Source organism: Leptodactylus fuscus, chromosome 3 (genome assembly GCF_031893055.1).
Source record: "Leptodactylus fuscus isolate aLepFus1 chromosome 3, aLepFus1.hap2, whole genome shotgun sequence".
In the NCBI taxonomy this organism is placed as follows: Eukaryota; Metazoa; Chordata; class Amphibia; order Anura; family Leptodactylidae; genus Leptodactylus; species Leptodactylus fuscus.
The window spans coordinates 228,693,035-228,714,943 of NC_134267.1; the positions used below are offsets into that span (position 1 = coordinate 228,693,035).

At 43.8% G+C, this 21,909-nt stretch overlaps 1 protein-coding gene across 1 annotated transcript; it reads right to left on the minus strand.

Annotated features, from left to right (window-relative positions):
* Positions 1-7,269: 7,269 nt before the first annotated feature.
* On the minus strand, positions 7,270-21,632 carry LOC142198585 (cytochrome P450 2K1-like). The gene is made up of 9 exons (XM_075269615.1): positions 21,456-21,632; positions 17,911-18,073; positions 17,164-17,313; positions 16,655-16,815; positions 13,940-14,113; positions 13,535-13,676; positions 12,267-12,451; positions 9,699-9,840; positions 7,270-7,451 (listed from the first exon to the last, which is right to left on the minus strand). Exons 1-9 carry the CDS (start codon positions 21,630-21,632, stop codon positions 7,270-7,272), a joined length of 1,476 nt encoding a protein of 491 aa, XP_075125716.1.
* Between the last annotated feature and the right edge of the window lie 277 nt (positions 21,633-21,909).

Here is a 21,909-nt window from a genome sequence, read left to right on the forward strand (position 1 = left end):
AACCACATTGCCGTCTCATCGAGGATGGCATGACTCACTTTGTAGGCAGTGTGCTGTCTGGCCCCCAAGCTGATGAGCTTCAGCACGGCCCGCTGACGTCTCCCCACACCAGTGTTGCAGCGTTTCCAGCTCGTAGCTGGGGTCAATTTAACAGCGGAGGAGGGTGGTGTTTCAGCCCTCCTCCCAGGAATGTTGTGTGGGGAGACAAGTCAGGCCACCACATTTTGCGACCCGGTCCACGCCTCAACTACATTCAACCACTGTGCCCAAATTGAAAGGTAGCGTCCCTGTCCGCATGCACTTGTCCATTCGTAACTGGTCACATGGAACTTTAGGGCTAAGCGCTGAATTTAGGGACCGCCTCATGTTTGGGGGAAAGTGCTGGTGTGGACGGCACAGTGCGGTGGCGCAGTAGACACTCTGCCCAAAAAGGGCAGAGTGTCCCCCAGCCGGGATTCCAACATCTCCTGGGCCAGATTTCTTGAGATGAGGCCGTTGAAGCCTTGGGCATGTGGGTGGGTTGCGCTGTACTTTAGCATGAAATGAAAGGCTTGGGAGATGGGGAGTTGCTGGGAAGAGGCGCATGATGGCGCGGGCAAAAGGAGAAATGGCAGGAAAAGGTGAGAATAAGGGTGAACTCCCCAAAGTGTCAGAGGCAGATGTGGAGGTGTCCTGGCTGCTGGTCTGGACTGCAGCGCCAGCCCTGTCAACAGTGGGAGAGGCAGTGGCCGCCAGGCCAAACGACGATTATCCTGCGCTTGCTCTCACCCACTGAGCCCAGGGCTTGCCTTCCAAATGATGGCACCCGCAAGAGGTGGTGAGATTCCTCTCCGCAGATCTCCAACCCATCTTGGACTTGCAAATTGCACTAAATTTGTCATGTAACTGACATGTATATGATGAGTCTATCCATTGTCTGTTCATTTTGGTGAAAGTCAGCCTGTCAGCTGACAGACAGCTGTGCTTGTCAGTGATGATGCCACCGGCTGCTTGTACCCCCAGTTTTTGCTGCTTAGCTTGCCTCCACATCCACACTGCTTTTGCCCCTACACATCACCCCTATCCATGCCTGTGCCTCTAGCCATAAGTCTGCCACCCATGGAAACTCATGGTGCAGAAAGTGAGGGAGCTGACTCTGAGGAACCCTTGGGTTTTGTAGCCGGTACTCCATCAAAGGTCTCTGCTGCTCACACACCCTGCTGAACATATGGTATCTAGGGTTAGAGCGTGTGGTGACCTCGCACAACAGTAGGTGCTTCAGGCAGATGTAGGCCTTGCTGGAGTGTATTGCGGCTAGCTCCAGGTACTGTAGACTTGGGAAAGTGGGTGTCCAAGTGCCGCACTTTCACCCTTAGCTCAGCTAATTTGGGGTATGTTTTTAAAAATCATTGCACCACTACATTGAACACGTGGGCCAGGCATGGAACGTGTTGGAGGCTGGCAAGCTCCAGAGCCCTCCAACAAGACAAAAAAGCCTGGCCCCAGGGGCAGCGGGGATAAACAAATTGCCATCTCATCCAGGATGGCATCCCTGACCTCAGAGGCAGTGTGCTGTCCGTCTCCCAAGCTGATGAGCTTCAGCCCAGCCTGCTGACGTCTCCCCACACCAGTGTTGCAGCGTTTTCAGCTCGTAGCTGGGGTCAATCTAACAGCGGAGGAGGAGGAGGGTGGTGTTTCAGCCCTCCTCCCAGGAATGTTTTGTGGGGAGACAAGTCAGGAAAATTCTTGAAACAGGGGAGAATTTTGCATCTTTGCCCTTGCTGCCTATGGACATCCCTTTGCCTCTAACCACCATTTTCCCTGCTTTGCTTGCCTCCACATCCACACTGCTTTTGCTCTTAGACATCACCCCACTCCATGCCTTAGCTTGTACCCCCAGTTTTTCCTGCTTAGCTTGCCTCCACATCCACACTGTTTTTGCCCCTAGACATCACCCCAGTCCATGCCTTAGCTTGTACCCCCAGTTTTTCCTGCTTAGCTTGCCTCCACATCCACACTGCTTTTGCCCCTAGACATCACCCCAGTCCATGCCTTAGCTTGTACCCCCAGTTTTTCCTGCTTAGCTTGCCTCCACATCCACACTGCTTTTGCCCCTAGACATCATCCCTATCCATGCCTCTGCCCCTAGCCATAACTCTGCCACCCCTGGAAACTCATGGTGCAGAAACTTTGGGAGCTGACTTTGAGGAACCCTTGGGTTTTGTAGATGGAACTCCATCAAAGGTCTGTGCAGCTCACACACCCTGCTCAAGATATGGTATTGTAGGGTTTCAGCGTGTGTGAATGACGGACAACAGCCTGTGTTTGGACAGATGTAGGCCTTACTAGAGTGTTTTTAGGCTAGCAGCGACTCCTGTGCACTTGCAAAAGTGGGCGCACAAGCGCCGCATTTTCAACAGTAGCTTCGGTACATTTGGGTATGTTTTTAAAAAACTTTGCACCACTAGGTTAGACGTGGGCCAAACATGGAACTGGCAAGCTCCAGAGCCGCTAGCAGGTTCCAGCCATTATCACAGGCGTAAAAATGCCAGGCCCCAGGTGTAGCAGGGAAAAAAAAATGCCATCTCAGCCAGGATGGCATCCCTGACCTCGGAGGTACTGACTGTGCTGTCTGTCCCCCAAGCTGATGAGCTTCAGCACCGCCTGCTGACGTCTCCCCACACCAGTGTTTTAGCGTTTGCCGCTAGTAGCTGTGGTGGAGGTTGCAGCGTCGTAGGGTTTCAGTCTACTCCTGCCATGAATTTTGGCCTGGGAGAGGAGATAGGGTACCTCAGTTTGCACCCCGGGACCAGACTCCACCACATTCACCCTGCCTGTCCTTAAAGATAAGCAGCATCCCTGACCACAGGAGCTTGTCCAAGTGTCGGTGGTCAAGTGGACCTTGCAGCAAAGCGCGGAACTAAGGGCCCACCTGATGTTGAGTGACACGTGCTGGTGCAAGGCGGGGACGCCACACCGGGAGAAGTTGAGACGGCTAGAGACGGCATAGTGAGGTGCCACAGTTGCCATCAGGTCCGGGAAGGCGGGAGTTTCAACAAGCCGGAACGCCAACCTCTCCTGGGCCAGCAGTTTAGCGATGTTGGCGTTCTAGGCTTGCGTGGGTGGGTGGCTAGCGGTGTATTTCTGCCGGCGCTCCAATGTCTGAGAGATGGTGGGTTGTTGTAAAGAAGCGCCTGATGGTGCCTTTGATGGTGCAGGAGAAGGAGATAAGACAGAAACAGGGGAGGATGAGGGAGAAGTCAACAAAGTGGCGGAGGCAGATGAAGTGATGTCCTGGCTCGTCCTCTGGAGTGCATCGCCAGCACTGTGAGCAGAGGCAGTGGCATGAACGGCGGGCGACGTTTGTCCTGCCGTTGCTGCCTGCCACTGATTCCATTGCTTGGATTCCAAATGACGGTGCATTGAAGTGGTGGACAGGTTGCTCTTCTCAGGGCCCCTACTCGGGTACAAAAGGGAACATCTTCGGACATTCCGGGTCTGGCCTGGCTTCGGCGAAGCTGTTGACCTCTGCCTCTAGCTACCCTTTTTGGTGCTGCACCTGCCTCAACATCCACACTACTTTCCCAGCTTGACATCCGCCTTGTCCAGGTTGGGTCGGTGTCCTCGTCGTCCACCACCTCCTCTTCCAACTCCTGTCTCGCCTCCTCCTCCTGCACAATGCTCATGTCAACTGGCTGCCCTGACAGCAACTGCATCTCATCGTCATCAATGAGGGTGGGTTGCTGGTCATCCGCCACCAAATCGACCGGAGATGGAATGGAGGAGACTCTAGTGTTTGAGCATCTGGACACAGATACTCGTCTGTTAGGTCCGTGGAATCGCGAAATGGAGGGGCAGGTTGCGGTACAGTCAAAGGAAGGGAGAACAGCTCTGGGGAGCAGGGACAGTTGGGGTTATTGTTCTGGGAAGATTGGGAATTTTGGGTAGAAGGAGGACAAGACTGTTGGGTAAGAGGAGGTAGAGGCTGACTGGCTGGTGGACAATGTGCTTTAAGCGTTATCCGACAGCCATTGCAAGACCTGTTCCTGGTTCTCGGGCCTACTAATCTTTGTACCATTCAGCCTAGTTAATGTGGAACTTTTGTGCAAAGCGCAGAACTTAGGGCCCGCCTGATGTTAAGGGACACACGCTGGTACAAGGCTCAACTCACCCTAAGTGCCAAAAACACTGCTGGTGCAAGGCTCTACTCATGCCAAGGGCCTCAATCTCTGCTGGTAGCTCAGCTTAAGGTCCTGTAACTTTGTTTGGAAGGGCTCATGTTAAGGGCTAGAAAAGTGAATTTTGGAAGGTCTTACCACATCACACACACACACACACACACACACACACACACACAATGACAGTTAAGGGTGAGGGCTTTTGGAATTCCCATTGCCTATTCCATTTGTGGTTGTCATGGGGAACGTGATTTAAAGGGGTGGTTGTTACTGTTTGTTGAGCTTAAATTGGGGTTTGTGTCCATCCATTTGGGGAGTAAAGAAGGTTTCCAGGTATTTTCCCACTTTGATAGAGGTTTTTTTAAATGTGGAAAGTGTGTAGTTGTTAGGCAGTGATGTTGGGGTAATAGAGGGTCTTTGGTGTGTTAGATGCCCCCAGACATGCTTCCCCTGCTGTCCCAGTGTCATTCCAGAGGTGTTGGCATCATTTCCTGGGGTGTCATAGTGGACTTGGTGACCCTCCAGACACGGATTTGGGTTTCCCCCTTAACGAGTATATGTTCCCCATAGACTATAATGGGGTTCGAAACCCGTTGGAACACACGAACATTGAGCGGCTGTTCGAATCGAATTTCGAACCTCGAACATTTTAGTGTTCGCTCATCTCTACAAGGGAAAAGAAAAACAAAACATTTGATGCAGAAGACCCCAATATCTGTATAGATCTGTATAGATCGATTGATATGCTAGGTTCTGGAGACAGACCCCTTCTAAGTAGCAACATCCCTTAGTATTTTGACTCAATCGTATTTACTTTAATGGGCAAGAGCTGAAATAACCAGGAAAGATATAACAGTTTTTTATTTCAATGGATTTTTCAAGGTGGCATAGGTCGCGTCACTTTTTTTCCCTTCTAGATGAAAAAAATCAACTAGAGAAAAAAACTGCTACTGGCTTGCATTGACATTGCATTGAATAGGAGGCATATTTTGAGGCAGAATTTGAGGCTGACTCCATCTGAAAATCAGCCTGCAAGAACGTATTCTTATTGAGATCTGTTTATATAATGTTACTATCTTACCTTATCTTGACCTCCATCAGTGAATCAGTGTCATTACCTTGTCTGTCTATTGTGATACTGAGAGAACACTTCTCATCATGTCCTAGTCTATACAGCAAAGCCAATAAGCTACAGAAACCAATAAGCATCGGCGTATCTTGGCTGCTCAATAAATAAATCATCTTTAAAATGTTTTCTTTTCATGCACAGATGTAGCAAAGTTTAACCTGACATTTATTACAGAACAAAGAAACAAAGTCCATTGAAAAATTGGCGTTACGTTTCAGTTACACAATGTTCTTAAGGAATTGCCAGGTTAAAATTTGGTAAAGAATATCTGTAATATGTTACTACCTGGTGATACAATTATATTTCCATTACAATGAGATCCGTGAGTATAAAGAACCTTGGCCATAACAAGATCCTTATAATTCATCCATTTATAGATACAAAGATAGACATGTAACATTTAGCTATATGTTTTACAGCAATGACTTGTCTTGTACAGGTGTTATCTCAATTGTAATCTGGTTTGCAATGTAAATGAGGTGACTGCTGCAAAGAACACCTCTACAAAATTGGCAGGTTATTAATAGGCTTAGCGACCAGAGTGAGAATTACAGGATAAAGTACCTGTTCTTTAAAACATAGATAGTGGCTTGGATTTTTTTTTTAATGATTTAAAAATTATATTTCTTATAAAAATATGGTTAAAAAATTGGGTGATTTTTTTTTTGGTGACAAAGTGTCAGCTATGGCGCCACTTCTGGTTCTTCTGAACTGGTGCAGTGATTCCCTAAATGTGGTAAATTAAGGCTGTAACTGGGAGACAGTGGCAGTAATCAGAGACCATCTTGACTTTTCTTTGTAAAGAAGCAAAGACTTTAAAGGGGCTCTATCAGCAAAATCCTGCAGATTGAGCCCCACATATGCGTGCATAGCCTTTAAAAAGGCTATTCAGGCACCGTAAATGTTAAATTAAACTCTGATTAGATCTGAGTTGAAATAGGATATACAATGACTGTTGTAGGCGCCAGGGGGCACACGGTGGCGGGCCAAAACCGCCCCCCCCCCCCCAGTTTTAAATTTGTCCGGGCCCCTGACGCCAGTAGCAGTAATACTGACCTATCGGCAGCCCTGATGGTAATGGCACCGATAGCTTTTCAGCGGGGGCACAGAACGGGAACTTCAGCTTTCTAGTGGTGTATTACACTGCAAGTGCCCCAAGGACGAGAAAGGACCTCTTTAATGGTAGCCTGGGCCCTGGAAGAGATGGAAAAGGAAATGTATGGGATGTGGCTGATGGATATGAGGATATGTTGCACTGGGAAGCCCAAGCCCAGCTTTTACACCATTAATTACACCGTTGCCTTTAGGTAAAGTGTTTGGTGAAACCGTAACCTGAGAGTGTTGGTGCGGTTTCTTGACCTAACCATTGGAAGCTCTGCTATAGTGGAGAGCTAGCTACCCTCTTGGATAGGCTGGTGTAACTGGCTGCACAAAATTGCATATAAGATAAGACTCGTGGACTTGGTAAGTATAATTTGATCGAACGTTGCCTACCCCTGAAACGAGCATTTTCCCCCCCATAGAGTATAATAGGGTTCAATATTCGATTCAAGTAGTCGAATATTGAGGAGCTACTCGAAACGAATATCAAATCTTGAACATTTTACTGTTCGCTCATCTCTATATAAGATAACCCTACTCATCTTGTGACACACATATGTGGACATACCCAGGTAAGAGGAAAAGTAAGGACACATCTGTATTACTGTATGCCACATTTAATTGACCAATCCCTTACAGTATGTCTATATAGTAGTCCCTATAGACCTTGTGTTATAGCCATACCCTCCCTGAGCTTTCTCCATGAGATCAGAGATACCAAAGCTCCACTTTGGTAAGGATTTCAGACAAGAAGACAATTACAATAAAGTATATAAGGTTGTATAAGTGATACCGAAAACCTGACAGTCATACGTAAGATTCTTTATTCCAAATTTACAGTATCAGAAATACAGCGATACTGTGACATACTGCAGATTTATTTTAACAGCAAGGCACTGCACAAATCATCTGCGGCTTTGGCGAGTTTGTTACTCCAAAAGCAGGGATCAGGTCCACATCAGTGACCCCCGGGGGTAAGGAAAAGGTGAATTTCTGCAGAAGGCTTGTGAAAAAGATGAAGAGCTCCATTCTAGCAAGTGTCTCTCCAGCACAGGCTCTACGACCTGGAAAAGAAAAAAACACAGATAATTGCTGTAGTATAGAGAAGAGATCAGTAACTAATTACCTGTAAGTACATAAACATAGACCCGAGAATGAATGCGTACTACAGACTAGACCGCAGAATACAGATCAATATCTACCAAATAAATACAAACACCCAAAAATAACTAATACATGATACTCTTTCATTCTGTGAAGATCTGCAGCTCCCCCAACTGGCCTGAGCACCTGCACTGATAGGGTCATGTGATCTTATCTGTGCAGGTTCAACTGCAGTAACAGGTCCCGCACACAGTTCAGGTCATTAGAAAAATACAATAAAAATCTGATTTGCATAAAATTTCTGCCTGCACCCCACTATCTTTTTTTGCAATGTTGCAATCTAGGAAAATCTAAAAAGTGAATTTCACTCTCAATCAACCTTAAGAATATTTCAATGCTTGCTCAGAAACTTCTCTAGCAGACTGCAAGGATACTCTCAGATAGGAGGACTTCCACTTGAGGTCAGAGATGATTTCACCTGGACATTCAGTCAGGAAGTTCTGTAGTTGGGTCAGAGTACAATGGCTCCCCCTCACTGCCAGTGACCACCAATACAACCCAGAACCATGGGAGGGCAGTAGGTGGCAGGGGATAGTACAGCACTGGTACTGCTAGGAGAGGAGTGCAGTGGGGTGAAGGTGTCTGTAAAAAATAAAAGCTGAGAGCAGAGACCCAAGAATATCTACTAGATGGTGTAGACCTAAGGAAGAATGCCAGGATAAGACAACAGCCAAATTATACACAGTCCAGTCACATTAATGTGAGCACCGCCTACTTTTGACGTCAATGTTAAATAACCAATGGCAGAAGGCGCGTGTCATCAGTCATCTGGGTGCACTCTTCATTGTGGAAGGCACGATGGAGCAACACAAGTATGCATCTATCCTTGTGGACCATGTTCACCCCTACATACGAATTGTATTTCCTCAGGATGATGGCATCTACCAGCAGGACAATGTGACGTATCATAAAGCTCGCAGTGTACGTGCGCGGTTCAAGGAGCACCAGGATGAATTTAACGTACTCCTTTGGCCAGCAAATTCCCCGGACTTGAACCCAATCGAGAATCTGTGAGACCACCTCGATCGGGTTGTTCGCGCCATGGATGCTCAACCGCGTAACCTAGCGCAGCTGGCCAGGGCACTGGAGTCGGCATGGCTCAACATCCCAGTGACATCACAACATCCCCTCTCTTCCTGCACGTCTCGAAGCGGTCCGCTCTGCCAAAGGTGGTTATTCTGGATTTTGACAGGTGGTCACATTAATGTGACTGGACTATGTACGTCCATTGCCAAATACAGCGCAAGTCCAGATGTTGTTAGGAAGCGGCTGTACAGAGTAAGACTACAGTAATATAGTGTATGTAATACAGAGGATGTTTCTGCTTCTGGGAATTCATTTTGGTTTATGATGCATGTTGGACCTGCCAAACTCCCTTCCATCTAAAATTTCCAAGGCATAATATCTCCTGTGCAATATTTATATACATTAATGGTCACATTTACTAGATTTTTTGGTTTTTCCCAAGGACCTTTACGCAAATTTTACTTTTTAAAACCAGAATAACAAATGCCTTTAGGAAAGAAAGAAAAATTTTCATTTCATAAAATTATATTATCAGATTATTTTCTCAACTTTAATACATCTGTAATAATTTTTTATACATAACACTTGGATGCAATATTCTCCATTTAGTATAGGATTTTTGGATGTTTGGTGTGAAGCATCCTGTTATGCTTGGGGAAGGTGTTTGGTCAGTCATAGTACCTAGTCTGAAATATTTGTGCCTTAAAGAGGTAATCCAGGCATATTAATACATTTTATATAGGCAGGGGAGACGTGAAAAAAATTACTCATCTCTCATCCTCCGATGTCCTACCAGCATGGTCCAGTCCTGAAACTGCTCGCCATCTGTGACATCACAGATTCCTTCCTTTGAAGCCGCTGATTGGCCAATCACCGGCCACAAGAAGAGATGTCACAGGAAGTAACATCTCAAGCCCTTTGCTGAGGCCGCTGATTGGCCTCAATGGTCAATGCTGCACCAAGATCACATTAGGGGGCACAGGGACATCAGGAAATGGTGAGTATATATTTTTTTTCACTACCCCCGATCTACTTTAAGATTAAATTTAGTGTCAAGTTTTGCCTGGACAATGCTGTTCAGTGTGGACATCAATACCCTAGATATAATCCAATATACTTACCTGCAGAAAACGGCATGAAGGCATCTTTCTTCATAAAATTTCCCTTGGAGTCAAGAAAATGCTCTGGATAAAACTCTTCTGGTTTCTCAAACTGTGTCCCATCTTTCAATACTGAGGTCAATAATGGGATTATAAAGGTCCCCTGAGATCAAACAAAAATAATGTATAAAATAGAATATTGCAGAATCTCCCTCTGTTTTCACATCACACAACACATTGTATATGTCTTCTATATATAAACAGACACTTACCAAGTAGCAAAGTTTAAGCGGTCATGCACACGACAGGGCCCCTCTGGGAAAAACGTCCCAAGTGTGGGCTGTATTTCCCAGGTTGAAGTTGGCCAAGTATATAGATCTCACTGTATAATAGTCAGTTATGACATATCACAAAAAAATAAGCCCTTGCATGTCTTAAGTCTTTTGGAAGGTGGAGAGTAAAAAGAGAAAATGTGAGATACGTTTGCTGTGTCCCCTATATGTCTTGTAGCAAACTGCAAATGGCTCTTATATCTCTTTCAACATTGGTTGTCTTCTTGCCACTCTTCCTTAAAGGCCAGAATTGTGGAGTGCAACACTCAGGGTAAGTTCACACGAGGATTTTTGGTCAGGATTTTGAGGCCGTATCCGCCTCAAAATCCTGACCAAAACATGGCTCTCATTGAACGGTCAGGTCTTTTTTCCGGGAGCTGGTTTGTTCCGGCTCCCCGAAAAAGAAGCGAGATGCTTATTCTTCAGACCGATTCTCCTCTCGATTCAACCTGAAGACACTCCCTCCTCCTGACTAGGCCCATTCATAGGGCCTAATCCGGAGCGGAGCGCATAACTGGATATCAGTGCAGTGCACCAGCATTCAGTCGAGGCAACCCGTTTTTTTGGTCTGGTACCTGAGGCGGCCTCCGCCTCATGTTCCGGACCAAAAAACTCTGTGTGAACTTACCCTTATAGCTGTCCTGTGGACAGATTCTCCCACCTGAGCTGTAGATTTCAGTAGCTGCTCCAGAGTGACCATGGGCCTCTTGGCTGGTTCTGACCAGTGCTCTCCTTGCTTGATCTGTAAGTTTAGGTGACAGCCATGTCTTGGTAGCTTTACAGTTGTAGAATAATTTCTCCATTTTTGGAGGATGGATTGAACTGTGCTCCTTGGGATCCTCAAAGCTTGAAATGCTTTTATAACCTAACCCTGCTTTAAATTTCTCCAGAACTTTATCTCTGACCTGTCTGGTGAGGTCCTTGATCTTCATGAAGCTGTCTCATCTGTGGCAAGATATGAAAACTGCTGTTCACAGACGTTGTCCATGTATCTGGCTGAGCTTGAGCTATTTTGCAAAGAAGAACATGCAAAAATCTCAGTCTCTAGATGTGCAAAGCTGGTAGAGACAGAGCCCAAAAGACTTACATCTGTAATTTTAGCGATAGGTAGCTCTACAAAGTATTGACATAAAGGGCTTAAGATTTATGCTCGTCACTTTTTTGATTTTTATTTGATTAAAATGTTTAAAACTATGTATCATTTTCCTTCCACTTTACAATTATCTGCTACTTTGTGTTAGTCTATTCCTTAAAGGGATTCTATCATTAAAATGCTATTTTTTCTCAATAAGACGTAGTAATAGCCTTAAGAAATTCTATTCTTCTCCTACCTTTAGATGTCTTCTCCACACCGCCGTTTGGTAGAAATCCCAGTTTTCTTCGATATGCAAATGAGTTATCTCACAGCACTTGTTCTCTCACAAACTTCTATGCATGTGCAGTTGGCTCTGCCTTTGGGCCTCTGCCCTTGCATATGCCCACGGACATTTTTTTTTTGGCCGCTTACACAGTAAGCTGGATTAAGCGGCCACTAGAAAATGGCCACCGGCATGCACAGTCGGCTCTGCCCGAGGCCTGGCAGAGTCGACTGCGCATGCCTAGAAGTTTGAAGCCAGTGCTTCAAAGAAGAAGACGCAGGGAGAGGCTGTTCCAGAAGAAGATGGAGGCGTCACTGGAGTTCTCTTGCAGCACTGGGGGCGGGCCCTAGTGCTCAAACAGCACTGGGGGCGTCCCCAGTGCTGTGAGAGAACTCTCTAGTGCCGCCTCCATCCTCTTCAGGAACCGGCCTCTGCGCGTCGTCTTCCGGCCTGGTTCTTGACTGCATCTGCACATGGCCATTTTTTTGGATCCGCTTACGCGAGCTGTTGAAGAAGATGGAGGTGGTGCTGGAGAGTTCTCTTGCAGCACTGGGGATGCCCCCAGTGCTTTTTGAGCGCTGGGGCCCTCCCCCAGTGCTGCAAGAGAACTCATTAAGACGGAAAACAGAACATCTACCAGACGGCGGTGTGGAGAAGAAAAAAAGGGATTCTAATGATAGGGCCCCTTTAAGTTTGTGGTTGTAAGGTGAGAAAATGTGAAAGGTCAAGGGGTATGAATACATTTGCAAGCCACTGTAAATTATGTCATTATGAAGTAGAATTCATCCTATAAAAAAAGTCTTTTGGAAGGTGGTGAGTAAAAAAGCAAGCAACTATGGAAATGGTTACTGTGGAAAGTTTAAAAAATCTGCATCAGAAATTCTCATAAATTTACTTACTTTTGGAATAAAATATCCTTTAAATGTGACATCTTTGGTTGTTTCACGACCCAAATTCAGAGGGACGATGTCAGCGAATCTCTGGATTTCATGTATTACTGCATTTGTAAAGGGCATTTGTCCTCTGTGGCTGTACATAGGCTGGGCAGATCCAACAATTCTAGAAATTTCCTCCTGGACCTTTTCTAAGCAAAATAAGAATTCACCGATAATGAAACTCAAAAAATTTCTAAAGTGGTTCTTACAGTTTTTTTTTTTTTTTTTTTTACCACATTCTTTCAACAGTTTAAAAAAGTTGAGAGTGAGAGATGCATAAATGGGTAAAAAGTCTCAAATTTTTGCAAAAAAAAATAATTTGCCAAAATTTAGCAAGTTTTTTTATGCCAGAAAATTAACTGAAAGGACTTGAGTTGAAGAGTGAATATGTAAGCTGTGTGGAGTAGACTTTGGGGGTCACGACTGAGTTTTTTTATTTTTTTCCTTATAGGCTGTAAATCTGGTTTGTACAACTGATTTGTCTGATATGGAAAAAATCTGGAAGAGCAATAAAATTTAATGTTCAGATGAGCTTTAGGCAGAGAGAAAAAGCGCTGTCGAGGGGTAAAAAATATGTAAATCTATTCTCCAGGATGTAATTAGGAAAACAGTGCACTCTGTATGCCGCCCTCTAGAGGGCATACACTCTCCCTGATGTCTACGATTATCCCCTGACCCTGGTCTATAGTCTCTCACTCTGCCAAATCAGTATCCCTGCACTATGCTGAGGAGGCCCAATAGGCCGTAACAGCACTGTCCATAGCTGGGAATCTGTTCCTTTTGGAATAGAAATACTAATTTGGCAATTAAATCCGCATCATGATAGTAGACTTATTAATTGAGTCACGCATGATGTTAAGGATGCTGCCCTCTAGAGGGTGGCATACAGAGTGCACTGTTCTCCTAATTACATCCTGGAGAATAGATTTGCATATTTTTTACCCAGAATCCCTAGCGGAGCAGGAATGACTTGTAAGTCTCCGTACTGCCTATGTAGGCACACACTCTCCCTGATGTGTACGATTATCCCCTGGTCGTGGGGTAAGGTATGGATACTGAAGGCTTCAAGAGCATATTTTTATTTTTATATATTTGTATTAGAAGTCATCAAATGAACCAACATTTCACGCAGGAATTTTTTATGTTCTCACCTATAGCTACAACCTTCAATAACATTGTGCTATGACCAAAATCAAAACCAAATGTCAAACTCATCTCTGCTCCGCCTGTACCTTGGATTTTTGGATATTTCATCATAAGAAGAAGTCCCCAGCGCAGTGTGGTGGACGTTGTCTCCATTCCTGCAGCAAACAAGCTTCTTACAACACTTGTTAGATTCTTATTATGGAAATAGGACTGGGGGTCTCCAGCTTCCTGAAAAAGTCAAGTATATACAGTATGGAAATAGCAGCTTATATCACTTGTAATATGTTGGGCTCATGAAGACAACCCTTCCCATGTGCACTATTGGGGTTCATGGAGGACATTGGCTTGGCATGCTATAAACCAAAACGGAAAGTTCCAGATAAAGACATTGGTTGCAAATATTTTCCACTGGTGGCCTAATGCACATTATGTTTTGTAGAAAACATAATTTAGATTGATCACCATTCAGAGCACCCAAAATCTCACTGTACCTCTTTTTGTCTGACGAGAAACACATCTATGAAACTTCTTTGATCATTCTCATCCAAGTTCCTCAGACTTTCAACAAAAGTTTTTGTTATAAAGTCACAAAGTTCTTCAACATTTTTCACAATGGTTTTGTGGCTACCGGGAAAAATCTCCAGGAACGGAAAGATATTAATGAGCTGGTAAAATAATCAAAACAGATTGTGATAAATAACATGTATTCTTCTTCCTGCTCAGAACTTGCCAACTTGTTCTATTTTGGTGTTTTTTTTTTTGTTGTTTTTTTTTTAAGTATTTATTTCGGCCCCCATTTGTCCCCTTCTACCAATAGGGGAAGCAGAACCCTAGCACCTGCCCAATACTTTACTCTATAGCACATTGACTGTTTCTTTCCACTGCAGTTAAATATTTCACATTTCAACATCTACTGTATATAAAAAGATATGTTCACACTATCGTTATTACAGTCTGTTGTTGTTATCCATTACAGGGTGACAGCAAAGGACATTAATGGTAGAGGAGTAACAAGCACAGATGGTGCACTCTCCATCTGTGTCCATTCCGTTGACTATAATTAGAGATTAGCGAACTCTAAAATGTCCGAGGTTCGAAATCCGATTCGAACAGCCGCACACTGTTTGACTGTTTGAACGGATTTTGAACCCCATTATAGCCTATGGGGGGGAAATGCTAGTTTCAGGGGTACGCAAAATTCGATAATATTATACTTATCAAGTCCACGAGTGATGGTTGGGCTGGATTCTCCTTGAAGTCTTCTCAGGCATCGGGGCCTAGGCAGAGCTGACTGCGCATGCGAGGGCATGCCCGCGCATGCGCAGTCGGCTCTGCCTAGGCCGGATGCCTAGGCCGAGTGAATTCCAGCCGAAAGACGCCGCGGGGACGCTGCACGGAGAAGACTTCTAAAGGTAAGAGAAGAACCAGCATTGATTGGCAGAATGTATAGCATTCTGCCAATCAATGCCGATTCTGCATCAAACCTTAAACTTCGAACAGCTAGTAGTGTTCGATCGAGTACGAGTATTTCGAATACCGTAGTATTCGATCGAACACCTACTCGATCGAACACTACTCGTTCATCTCTAACTATAATGTAAAGAACGTGATGTTCGCAGTCTTTTGTAACAGAAGAAAAGAAAAAAAAATGGTGGCAAAAAGCTTCCATCATACATGGGGATGAATACAGATAGATACTGATGGAGGGAGCATATACATCTGTTTATGTCTGTTGTACTCATCCTATTAAAGATTAGAGCAATGCACATTCAAAGTGGACCTTTTATGTCTTAATGAAAGTGTGGTTTTATATACTGCTAGAAAGCCCTTCAATTTGGTATGTACCCAGGTGGAGGATATATCATGCCGTTAGTTTCAGCACCAATCTCTCCCCACTGTCAGAAGGGCATTCCTCATAGCTCAGCATCCTATATTGGCTGTAAGGAACGCGCCCCCTGACAGTAGTGTAACTTAGCCTTGTACTGTTAGAGGGGGCATTACTTACTGCCCTACGATGATGCTGAGCTTTGAGGAACGCCCCTACAGTGCTAAAGGCAACAATATCTCCAGATGTGTATCAGAAATTAAATAGCTTTTTATGATAAGTTATCACAAAGTAATGTTACTTCCTACCCTATGTGCATCTATGTGTTGACACCCAGAGCCTTGACAGGCTGATGGCTGTTTCCTTGAAACAGCTGGGCATGGTTCGTTGTCTGGCTGACAAGGGTGTCAGCCAATGTGCGCTCAGCATGGGCAGCTGGGCTGCTTGGTTGGGACTGCTCTTTACCTATTTAAGGAGGCAGGTACTCAGCCCGCTGCCCTAGTCCATGATTGCTTCCTGAATCTGTATGCATGGTTCCAGTGCTGTTGCTTTACAATTGCCCTTAGTTAGAATTTCCCCTTTAGATAGAATCTCACATTAGTTTCATTTGGTCAGTAGTTGTTTTCTGTAGGTAGCACTGGTAGCACATACTCTTATGGTCTCAGTCTAGCTGAGGAGTGCTGACTAGACTCTTATTTCTTTAGTGGTTGCCCGGACCTGCAGAGGCTGACTCTGAATCTAACAGAGATCACCCAGATGGTAGAGTAGCCTGGCAGTGACGCTAACTGTCGAGCTTCATTCACACCAGGGTAGCCCTGCGGCTCAGAGCCCAGGTGGGCTCTGTAGATTGTTTTATTTGTTTGTTTTTTTTAGTTTACCTGCAGACCATAACAATTAGTTTCTAGGATTATGTTTTTTATGGTCTATACATAAAATAGGCCATGAATAGTTGGTTGGTGGGGAACCACCAGTTGGCACATGCACCAATTGGCTAATATGAGGCCACTTATACTGTACCCAAGACAGGGCTGAAAGCAGAAAGTTCTGTGCCCTACGTAGTGGCTGGGTTCTTCTAATACAGCACAACTCTCATTGAAACAGCGGAAACTGAGCTGCAGCACCCCGGGAGTATACAGGGCATTGAGACAACTGTTTCTGGCCCTGCCTTGTGTATAGTATGGGCATTGGAAGTGGCCCAATATGGCTGAAGTCTGTTCAGATATTAATGATCAATCCTAAGAATAGGCTATAAAAAACATTATCCTAGACAACTCATTTAACCAAATAGCTGCTAAGACAGTATGGGCACTTCTGCAAATCACTGATACTTTTGCTCATCATCCTCACTTTGTTATAAATATACAAAATATTAGATCATTACCGAAACCATTGGAGTTCCCAAAAGTTTCATATTCTCATTCGTCAGGTGTAACAGTCTCCTAAATTGAGGATCATCATAGTCCATTCGATGCCCTAGTAAAATGGCCACAATTATATTTGCCACAGCGGCATTTAGAATTATAGCGTTGTCAAATGGCTTCCCTAAAGGGACAGAAATGGATGAGAATTAGTACAGTGAAGTAATTGTATCCTGCTAGACATTACGTATCAGATTGAAACTCCTGGACACTAATGCAAAACCTGCAGCATGGTGCCCACCTACCATGTGCCATTTATAATACTATGCTTCTTACAGTACAATATGTGCCAGAGGGGACCCATAGGCTCCAGAGCCCGGGTGTAACCGCTTCCATCAGAGGATGGTCAAAAATATACAGAAACATTTGATTTTTCATCTCTTGCTCTTATCCTAAATAAAGTTTTTGTTGATTGATAAACAACATTTAATTGATGTTACCATGTTGCCCCGATCAGTGCACTGTACTGTACCTTTAAAGGATGTAAAATAATTAGATAAGTGAGAACATTCATCTATAATCTTCTCTTCTATGGTACTTTTTCCCATGCCAAAGTCCCGTAATGTGGTTATCGTAAATCTTCTCATAACCTTCCAATTTTCTCCTTGTGAAGAGGTAACACCTGAAAATGTTTTAAAAATTTGTATTTTAAACAAAATCCTGATAGTGCCCACCCCTCACTCCCTCAGATCAGTATGATAGCTGTTGGGTGGGTCATCTTCACCCTTAAAGCCTCACGATGCGGAAGCGCAGCTTTTTTTATTGTAGATTTTGTTGCGGTTTTTGGAGTGGCTTTGGCTCAAAAACTGCAACACAATCTGTAACAAAAAAGGCTGCGTTTCTGCAACGTGGGGCCTCAACCTTAAGGTACGAGCAGGGATTTCTCCCAGCATGTATTTTCCAAAATAATGCAAAACCTTACTTAACATTAAGACAGGTCAGGACTGGTAGATCATTAAATGCAAGAAAAGAAGCAGATCACAGATAGCTAGGAACCTTGTAACTTAGACAACAGCATGGTTACCTGATCTAGAAGATATAGCCACAACTAAGCGTGCACATTAGATGTCCGGTGGCATTGAGGTCTTGTTATGTATGTTTTGTTCTCCATGAGATATAGAGATATATATATATATATATATATATATATATATATATATATATATATATATATATATATATATATACACACACACACTACTACTACATGAGAACTCACCCATTCCATGATCCATATTCTTAAATATTTGCAGTAATCCTCTCTCTCCAAACTCTTCTGCATTGTTGACAAGAGCTTCTTTCACGGCCTCATAGCCAGTCAAGACCACCATTGTTTTCATACCCATCTGGACACTAAACACTGGGCCATATTTCTTTGCAAGCTTTAAAACATCATCAGAATATACAGTAAATGACTATGGACATATGATAGCACGTCTCCTCCATACCATGCTCTGATTTTGGACTATCAATATGTTCTAGTAGAATAAGAATGGCCATCATTGTTGCTGTTGCCTATTACCTCTAGGGTGATGTACAGTGAAGCTTATCTTCTCTTTGTGGAAGATCGGTACTGTACATTCAGTGTAAATTTGTTGGTGCTATTTGATGGGTTCCATCACTCTTGTATGTTGTCTGTATGGTAGCCTTATAAAAGGAGCTTTCCTAGCTGGGGCCATTTTTAATACAAATGACCTACCCTCAGGATATGGTATTGGTATCAGATCCATTGAGGTTCTGACACACAGACCCCACAATGATCATCTTTTCCAGTCATCTTCCAACACCAAAACCTATGCAGAGGACAAGAAACAGGAGGCTCCATTCACTGCATGGTGGCTTTGAAATTTCAACTGGTAGCCCTATTTCCATTTTTTATAGTAAATCACATTTATTGCATACAGGTTAATAGTAGATATGAATAAACTGAGCTTCTTACAAATTTTCTAAAAATCTCAGGTTTGTTTGAGATTTTTGGAGTTCAACAGAGTATGATGTTGGCGTGCACCATGTAATAGATTATTGGGTCCCATGATATTAACCAGGTGCCAAAAGAGGTCAGAACAGGACTACAATGAAGCACCGGATGCCACAAGCTTTTGTAGAGATCAGGGTGAATAACTATCAGCGTTTTCTATGTTTGCACACCTCCCTGGGCCTCGGCTTATTATATACTGGGGTCTGAAGACACCCCAGAGTATAATAAAAGCACTTGTGACTTTAACATCCCTGTTATCACCCCGTCTGCCCGGCTTATGGTAAGTTTCTTTCACTAGCCCCTTCTTTTGACCTTTCACAACTTTCCTCTTCTCCCATCAGCAAAGATGACAATATGACTGATACGGTCTTCCTCCATTTAAATTAAATTTACTTACTCTTCTCTCCCACATTCTGACTATAAGCCTCTGTTTTATATCAGTAATTTATCTCCTTCTCATAACAAACCAATTATACAGGACTCTACATGCCATTACCACCCAGCACGCCCAGTACGCAGTACTTTCCATACCATGGAAACGTCACAAACCGGTTTACGGTCCTGATTTACTCTAGATTTCACTGCTATAAGTTTCTAGTAATTGGTCTTCTCACCACTAGAAGCTACAGCGATGCCTCCAGTCTGTGTCAGTCACTACACTGGCTGCCTATTCACTACAGAATACATTATATGCTTATCACCCTCATCCACAAAGCTTTCCATGTCACTGCACTTCCATACATGTCCTCCCCATGTCTACCACAGTCTACCACCCTATCCATGCTCTCTGTTCAGTCAATGACTGAAGCCCAGCATCTTCTATTATCAGAACCTCACACTCCCTTCACCAATATTTCTCCTGAGCTGCACCACCTCTCTGGAATACTCCACCCTGGACAATCAGAGTAATACCCAATTTTTACAGTTTCAAGCCCAACTTACAGACACATCTCATCACTTTTTCTAATCTAACAATTCTGCAGTTGCACTCCCGATAACTAACCCTCATCTGTTCATGCACCTAAGGATATGATGCCTTTATTTGAGTATAGCCCTGCATGCTCAGACACTTTCAATCTGTATATAAAGAGAAACAAGATGGTAATACCTCACACAGATTTATTTGGGCAATTAAATGTGTTATCTGGGGACTGTTAATTTCTTTAGTGGTCGCAGGTGGAGATGAGCGAACACTAAAATGTTCGGGGTTCCAAGTCTGATTCGAACAGTCGCACACTGTTCAACTGTTCGAACGGATTTCGAACCCCATTATAGTCTATGGGGTAAATGCTCATTTCAGGGGTAGGCAAAATTCGATAAAATTATACTTACCAAGTCCATGAGTGATGGTCGGGCTGGATTCTTCTTCCTTCGCAGCTTCCCCTCGCCTTCTTCTGGCTGGAATTCACTCTGCCTAGGCATCGGGGCCTAGGCATCGGGGCCTAGGCAAAGCCGACTGCGCATGCGCGGTCGGCTCTGCCCGGCCCGACGACTGAGTAGAGCCGACTGCGCATGCGAGTGCCTGCCCGCGCATGCGCAGTCGGCTCTGCCTAGGCCGGATGCCTAGGCAGAGTGAATTCCACCCAGAAGAAGACGTGGGGACGCAGCGCGGAGAAGACTTCAGAAAGGTAAGAGAAGAACCAGCATTGATTGGCAGAATGTATAGCATTCTGCCAATCAACGCTGGTTCTGCATCGAACCTTAAACTTCGAACAGCTAGTAGTGGTCGATCGAGTACGAGAATTTCGAATACCGTAGTATTCGATCGAACACCTGCTCGATCGAACACTACTCGCTCATCTCTAGTCCCAGGTTATCGATGGACCTGGGGGTTATGGCCATGTCACGATCCCATGTTATGTGATCTGAAACAATCCTCTGGTGTTACTCCTCCTCCACCGATCTCACGTTACCTGTGAGTATGGTGGTTGAGAGGGCAGAGCAGCCAAGGAGGCGAAGTAACTCCAGAGTTTGAACGCCACTTCTTATCACATGATCTGGGAGTCATAACGTAGTGGTAAACAAATTACTAATCTTCTAACAACCTCTTTACAGTAATGCAATATGTTGGTGCAATATAAATAAAAAATATTATTATATTACTATACTATACCATATATTTCTTAGAGCATTGGTGAGTCTACAAGACACTATTGGGAAGTTGTTAGCAAACTCGTTTTCTACTGCTGTTCCATTAAATAAACAGAGATTAGATAACCTTTCCATTAACCCTTTCTCTAGCCAATGCTGAGCACTGAATGCGGAGGATAACCTCTTGGAGATTCCTGGTGCTAGCCTTATCCTTTTAGGTTGGTTAGGTTTACTTACAAATTGGAAATATCTGCTGCCATTGAGGTGACATGCTACTGTTTGCTTGTGGACAATGCACCCTGACTATAAAAAAACCCAAAAATAGAATTTTCATTTTTGATTTATTCCATGTGTCATCCATATTCCACCTGTATATCATCTGTTTGCTTTTGTATCCATAAAAAAATGATAAAAAAGCAATGTTGCACTTTTTTTTCTACATCATCACCTAACAATGAATCTGAAAATTCTATAACACTGATATCTGTGTGCACTTTTTTTCCCCATAACTGACATGTAAATGTGAATCATATAAAACTCTTGAAAATCTCTTCCATGTTTTCAATAAAAAATAAAACAAAAAAAGAAACAAAGAACAATTTAAGCTAATATATTGAATTACAAATTGATGATCTCGGGATTTGTACAATAGATTGTATTCATAAACAGGATCAAACTGGAAACATCCTCCTTACCTCTAGATAAGTGAGCTGAGGTCTCTTTAAATTCATGAGATACAAATTCCCCACCAGCGGCAAACTTCTGGGTCCAGGAGGGAAATTTTTTTTATTCCAACTTTTTAAAACATTTAAGATATATAAAAGAGTCAAAACCAGCACAAAATAAGAAGCCAAAGAGAACCCGAAATCCATAGCTGTGACCTGAGCTGATCCCAGAGCTGAAATCAATTAGAATAATTATCTGAAGTGCAGGTCTTATGTAACCCTTGGTCTCCACCTTTATCTCAGTTACAGTGTAGCTACAGGAGGTTTATCAAACATTTGGAAAAGCCACGCTGAGGAAGTATGCCAGCGCCATGTAAACCTTCACACAGAGATACAGAGGACTCTAGAGACAGGTGAAAAGAACTTCAACTTTCAACTTTCAATAAATCTCTTAAATTTCAGATAAGACATGACACTATCAGGC